The 7241-nt window shown below is 36.1% G+C and overlaps 1 protein-coding gene across 1 annotated transcript; it reads left to right on the forward strand.

Moving 5' to 3' along the window:
• Window positions 1-3643: 3643 nt before the first annotated feature.
• On the forward strand, window positions 3644-6786 carry LOC147512046 (uncharacterized). Its single transcript, XM_086598632.1, has 6 exons — window positions 3644-3816; window positions 4427-5588; window positions 5630-5709; window positions 5854-5973; window positions 6192-6294; window positions 6385-6786. Exons 1-6 carry the CDS (start codon window positions 3644-3646, stop codon window positions 6784-6786), a joined length of 2040 nt encoding a protein of 679 aa, XP_086454758.1.
• The last annotated feature ends 455 nt before the right edge of the window (window positions 6787-7241 follow it).

Consider the following 7241-nt stretch of genomic DNA (forward strand, 5'->3'; position numbering starts at 1 on the left):
CATAACTTATAAACAATATTAGTTCACTAAGATGGCTAAACAAGAGGCATAATCGAGAGTTAAATTGCACTTTTTGAGCACTTATCACAACTCCCAACTAGCCTTTTGCTAGTCTCTTAGCAAATAAGATAAAAAATAGATAAGTGATCAAAATCACATCCTAATAATAAAAATAAAATCCTAACTCATTTTCGCAGGCATCGCGATTGCATTTACCATATACAACAAGGCTTTAAACCTTTAAGTTCCCAAAAAAGGATGAGTTATAGTCTCGTGAGGGTTTTTAGGTGATATATCCACAAAATCAATCAATAACATGTTTAAGAATGATAGTATTTTTCAGAGAGAGAAATTCTTTACCCAGTTAGTGCTTACTCCAACAGACGGTCTCCATTGCTAACTACATTGCTGCAAAGACTCATAGATTATGATGGGAGATAGTAAAAATTGACAAAATTCTTAATCAGGACTTATGTTTGTACTCAGTCAATCTCCTATACTCTCCTATCCAAGAAACGGAATCCCTAGTTTATCTTTAGGCAGATAATCTCGACTTTCAATCCTCACCGGTCATACTCTCAGAAAAGAATCTCTCAGAAGATGGTCTACTATTTTACCTCATGTATGTGGGGAAAAGAATAATGAATATGAACATCCTACATACTACCTTGAAAAATGGACTTTTGGATGAAATTAGTCTCATGGAAAGAATGTCAATCACATATGAAGTGTCGGGTCCTTCACTTTAGCATCCTCTCACCTATTCTAGACTTCGTACCATACTGTAATGATAAGTCATGGGTTGTAACTTGGCTTGGGTATTGGTTTATGAAGGAAAGGTAAAAAGGATTCAAATGTTATTTCTGAAAAACACTAAGGGTTTTGCTTCATTCTTTGGAAGATTTCTTCAAATTTTGTATTATAGAGAAAATTCTTCCTTTGTCTTAGCTTTTCCATCCATTCTGTTCAACTTTTTTTTTTCTTTATCTCAGTGGTATATCCTTGATTAGTACTGGATATGCTTGTTTTCCACTAGCTTCTTTCACTTAGAACAGAATGATGGTCTTCACTGTATCTCTCTGGTATTTTCTTGTAATCTTCCTTTTGTGGTCTCTCTTTCTCCTTGTGCCCCTCGTATTCTCAGAAACATATGGGTATGGCTGATAAAGATTTTGGTTATACTCCTTGTCTGGAGTTAGGTAAAGGTTAAAGGGTTTTATGAAAGAAAATGGCTTATTGTAAGGCTCAAAAGGGTTTAACATGATGGTCCTACTAGGTGGGATAAAGGCTGAATGGGCTCACTACTTGACTTATCAGTATGATACTCTATTTTGAATAGACTATAAGACCTAATGGCTATCTCCCCAGTTGATCACTACACCAAAATAGAAAATCAGTAACGAACACTTTTTTTGTTTACTAATGCTTTTTAGGCGTAACTACGTTCCTAACGTTTGTTTAGCGTTAAAATTGCAAATAATGTGTTAGTTAATTTTCTCGGATTTGAGAATTAATTTGTAACGTATTTATAAAGTTTTGTTTTGACAGGAAACCGTAAAGGTTAAGGTTAAGATAATAGAAACTAGATTAGCGAAAAAAAAAAGATAATAGAAACTAAATAAAGTCCAAAATTAGAATTTTGGGCGAGAGGGAAAAAATAAAAAATCGCGCTCTTCTCTCTTCTCTCTTCTCTCTCTTATATTTTTCATCCCCTCTTATTGTTTTTCCAACGCCTCTCTCTCGCTCAACCAAATAAACACTTCGGCACAATCCACATCCAAAGTAGTTTTCTCTTCCTTTGCCTTCTTCTTATACGGTTTGTTAATTTTCATTATCTAATTTCTACTTTTATGCTTTTTTTTTCACACTGCCCTAGGTGTTTAATCCACAACTGCAAGTAATTTCGGTGCTAGTTTGCTTCAGTTATAACCAAAGGTATGATATTTATTTTGAAATACAACGAAAAATTTCGATTTTTATTTGATATCTTGTGTTCTTCAAATAAGTTTCTTGGTTATCCATCCATGTACACCTGACACACACTACTGAGAAGTATGTGCTATTGAAGCATGCCAAACAAGCACCTTAGGCATTACTGAACTTGTTATGCTAAAATATACTGAAGCCTAGTGTATGAGCCCTTTAGTTTTCCTTGTAGATACACTATCAAACCAGTTAAGGAGAGCCCAAAAAATAAAAGAAAAGCTGAAGAAAAGTAAAGTGGCTCAAGTTATGCTCTTGCTTGTCACGATTTTAGGCTGTTCCTTGGTGATTGGAGATGAAATTTTGACTCCATCTATCTCGGGTAAGTTGTTTAGACTCCCATCTGATGTAACAACTGTCCAATTATCATCCCACATAACAGGATTAAAGCTACCCATTGTCAGCATTGGTTTGTGGATTGTTAGATTGTTAGTAGTATCTAACTCCCTTTTTTTTGGAGTTAGATAGCGTGGATAGGGTTCATGTTGGAATGGGTTGAAATATTTAAACAAAGAATAACCCATGTCTTGTTTTTGGCAACTGTGGGTTTTAATAGATAAAATCTGAACTGGCACACAAAGTATCTCTTTTTGAAATTCAGACTCATATTTGAAGTAGGTTCAAAATTTTCAAACTTGTATCGAAGTGATTTGACGGTCTGCATCCTATCGGCCGAGCCTTTGGAATAAAATCTACAATGAACTACATGAGTTTGTATATATGTGCAAACCGATAGCATATATTTATATTTTTTTAAGACTGAATTTCAGGTAATTATCTTGAGTAGAGTGTGAGCATGTTGGGGGGAATGAGAAGTCTTTATACAACTATAACATTTTTACCACTACTTTTCGTGTACTTGGGTTATTTAGCTTAAGCTTGTTTGTTATTGGGTTGTAAATTTTAACCTGTTAGCAACGTTTTGAAAATTTGCATATTTGGAATGGTTGGTGCTTGTACTTTCTGTTATAACTTTATTTAATGCTATGCTTGACTGTGGTGAATGGATTGTGCTGAACTACTTATAAGAATTGTGTTTGTGTGTGTGTGTGTGTGTGGGGGGGTTTCAATCGCTCCATTTTTATTTTGTCTTGCATTCTATGCTTATATGTTATAATGCCTTCAAAGTAAAGCGTTTGAAATCAGTCCACACTTAATCCTTCCAGTGCCAAAGTAGTTCGTATCTAGTTGTGTTTACCAATTGAAGTACATCTGATCATGTTTAGCAATTTAATAGTTAAAATGTAGGCACCGTTTAGCTTGTTTACCGAGATAGTTCAATATTTATAGAACGTTATGCATCAAATTTTCATAAACAGATAGTGCTAAAAGCCGGGCTAGTAGGAAATGACATCGACCCTATCACTTGTTCCTTGTGTTTACTTGATGTGCTACTTGCAGGATGTCTCAACCAATTCCAAAAGATTGGATGAATGAAAATGACAGACTTGGGAGTGTGTATAGGCAGGGGGTTTCCGATTTTATTCTATTCACTAGTGGCAAAGACGAAACGTCGACCACGTGTCCTTGCCCATGTAACAAATGTCAAAATAGGAAAAGGTTTGCATATGATATAGTTAGAAAACATTTGATTCATAACGGTATAGAATCAGCATATCGTGTATGGGTTTTACATGGTGAGAACCCATATAAGGATCAAATGGTAAACCGAGTTGAAAAAGAAAATAGTGAGGAAGGACTAGGGATAGGGAATTTTGTTGATGTTGCTTATGGCATGCATGAAGAATTAGTGGGTGATTTGAGTGGAGGCGATGGAAGTCAAGCCGAAGATGTTGAACCACCTATTGTTCTAGAACCTGATTTGGGTAAGAGGTACAATGAATATAAGAAAAAAAGCGTAAGAAAAATTATACCCCTCATGTGAGGCTCCTGTCACAACCCTTTCAGTAGCTGTGGACCTCCATCACTTGAAGAAACAATATAATTGGTCAGGAAATAGTGTGACCGCGCTTTTGTCTATGTTGAAAACATGGTTGCCAGATGGAAACACTTTACCTTCTAAGTATCCCAAATGAAGGCAATGTTGAAAGATCTTGAATGAAAGCTGAGTGCATAGATGCGTGTGAAAATAACTGTATGCTATATTATAAGACTGAAGCTGATTTGATGGTGTGTCCTCAATGTGAAACTCCTAGGTACAAAGTAAAGGAGGGGAAATCGGGGAAGAAAGAAACAAAAGAGGCGAGAAAAGTATTGAGACATTTCCCTTTGATTCCTAGACTCAAAAGGTTGTACACTATACCATGGATAGCTCATGAAATAACATGGCACAGTAGAGCGACACCTTCTTGGAATTATATGAGGCATCCAATCGACTCGCTTCAGTGGAAGACATGTAAAGATGATTGGCCAGATTTTACTAAGAAAGGGCGTAATGTTTGGCTTGGAATTGCAACTGATGGATTCAATCCACTGGTTATAGTTGTTGGCCTGTTTTCGTGGTGCCTTATAATCTGCCACCGTCTTTGTGCATGAAATATGAGTTCCATATGATGTTGTTGTTAATACCTGGGCCGAAGGCACCGAGTCAAAACATCGATGTATTCCTTAGACCACTAGTTGATGAGCTACAACAGTTATGGAAAGAAGGGGTGGTGACTTATGACATGCACAAACAGGAGCATTTTACTTTGAGGGCTATGTTGATGTGGGGCATTCATGATTTACCAGCGTATGGTAATTTATCAGGCTGTGTAACACATGGTTACAAAGTCTGTCCTATTTGTGGTGATGAAACTCCGTCTATGTATCTTCAGAACGCAAGGAAGATCGTCTATACAAATTACCGGATGTTTCTTAAATCTGATCACCCATTTAGGCAAGGCAAGTATTTAGGACTTAAGACAAAAGAGTTAAACCCTCCTCCGCCAAGGTTAAAGGGAGAAGTAATTGAGAAAATGTTAAGTCGTGTCCATTATGTACTTGGGAAAGTATTAAAAGGTACCAAACGGAGTATAGATGATGTGGATGTGGTTGTTATTGGAGATGATGAAGATGATGAAGATTATGAAGTTACTGAAGCATGGTATAAGAGGTCTATTCTCTTTGAACTGGAATATTGGCCGAAGCATAAAATTCGACATGTTATTGACGTGATGCACGATGAGAAGAACGTGGCAGAACACATAATAAATGCGATTCTTGACAAGAAAGACAAAACAAAGGATACAGTTCAGACACGAGAGGATTTGAAGAAAATATGGATTCGTAGTGGTCAATGGATGCAAATAGACCCAATCACAGGGAGATCTGTTAAACCAAAGGCCCCATTTGTCTTGAATAAAGATGAGAAGCTTGAGTTCTGCACAATTTTGAAGAACTTGAAGCTTCCTATAGGTTTTTCATCGAACTTAAAAAACGTTGTCACTTTGAGTCCTCCTGGTTTACTTACAATGAAATCACATGACTATCACGTGATTATGTGTTACTTGCTTCCAGTTTTGCTTCAACACACTTTTCCAAAACACCGCGATTTGCGTAGAGCCATTCATCAGATTAGCTTATTTTTTAATCTTCTATGTTCGAAAGTCTTAATCCGAAAGGAAATCCAAGATGCCAAATACATGGTTGCAGAGGCATTGTGTGTATTGGAAAAGTATTTTCCAATCGCTTTCTTTGATATCAGCATCCACCTCTTGGTGCATTTGGTGATGAAGGGCTGATTTGTGGACCTATGTATCCTAGGTGGATGTATCCATTTGAACGGTATGTAAAATGCCTTTACTTTTATTTCTTATTTAGTGGCAATTATTATCGACGAAACTACAAAGTACAATTTTTGTTTTGTTTATTTTAATAGGGCAATGAAGGAGTGTAAAAATATTCTGAGCAATAAACGTTATGTTGAAGGCCCATTGTAGAGTCCTATATTGTTTCTGAGTCTGTTAGGTATGCTATGGAGTACATGCCAAATTCTCCAGATGGAAATCACAAAGCTACTCGTGAGGCGTTTTTAGATGAAGATGGAGAGTATAGTGATGAAAGGCCTATACTTTAAGGTAGAACTGTGATCCTAGGCAACAAACAATGGATACAAATCCATAGGTGGGTTCTTTTTCGACTCGACATTGAAAAGCTTGATGAACATTACAGGTTTGATTTTTTTTTTTTATATATTTGACTCAAACATTTACTAGTCTAAAAAGTTGTAATAAATAGTATTGGCAAACTGCATAAACAAATTGTAGTGAATATCGTGCCTTGCAAGCAACCGCACGTGCCAGAAGAAAAGGGGTAGCAAAGATAGAAGTGGAGATACAGACTGAGTTTATTCTGTGGTTATATGACAAGGTATTGTTTTATATATAATTTAGTTTTGTAGGATATTACAATTAGTATTTTAATTTTATCTTTCTAATTGTCATTTTTTTTACTTCACAGTTGTTGGCTGCAAAAGACACAGATTGTGACTTATGGCAATTTGTCCAAGGACCATTGTTCAAAGCTAAAACATATAAAAAGTACCGTGTTAATGGTTTTGTGTTCTCTACTAGGTTGCATGACGAAACAGTTTCCACACAAGATAGTGGTGTTTGCATGAAAGCAATCACTACGTTTATGTCGAGTAGGAAAGACAAAAATCCCATTGATGCATCGACTAAGTGGTATGGGGTTATTGAACAGATAATAGAGTTGGACTATACGACCTTCCAGCATGTTGTCTTTTACTGCAATTGGGTGAGGATGGAGGACAAGACCAATGGTTGTAAACTTTGTCCAGATTCTAATTTGGTGATGGTTAATCTCAATAGGCTAAAGAGTGTTGATCAGTACTTTGATTAGCCGGTGATTCTTACTTCTGAGGCTAGTCAGGTGTTTTACTCGAAGGATTTGAGAAATCCTAACTAGTGGGTAGTCATAAATTCGCCTAAGCGATTGACAAGTCGAGTTGATGAACTAGATGCACCAACTGACTTCCAATCTATTCTTGAGGACCAACCTAATTTGCAGCCGTTGATGGAAAGTCTAACCTGATTGTAATAGCTGCACTATTATATTGTGAGATTTTTAGTTGCATGCGAACTTCTCATTTTCTACTTTTAGATATATAAAATCTTTCTATTTTGAAGTTTGTTTGTGCAGTTGGGTGAAAAGTGTGTTTGAGTTGTTTTTTATCCTTTTTTTTTTAATCAAGAATAGTCTCTATAAATGTATACTTTTGAACTTTGTCATTTTTTTGTGGTATCCTAGTTTTACCTATTTGTTCTAACATTTTTTTGTCATATAGTAGGCTATTT

This window comes from Coptis chinensis, chromosome 3, assembly GCF_015680905.1.
Source record: "Coptis chinensis isolate HL-2020 chromosome 3, ASM1568090v1, whole genome shotgun sequence".
In the NCBI taxonomy this organism is placed as follows: domain Eukaryota; kingdom Viridiplantae; phylum Streptophyta; class Magnoliopsida; order Ranunculales; family Ranunculaceae; genus Coptis; species Coptis chinensis.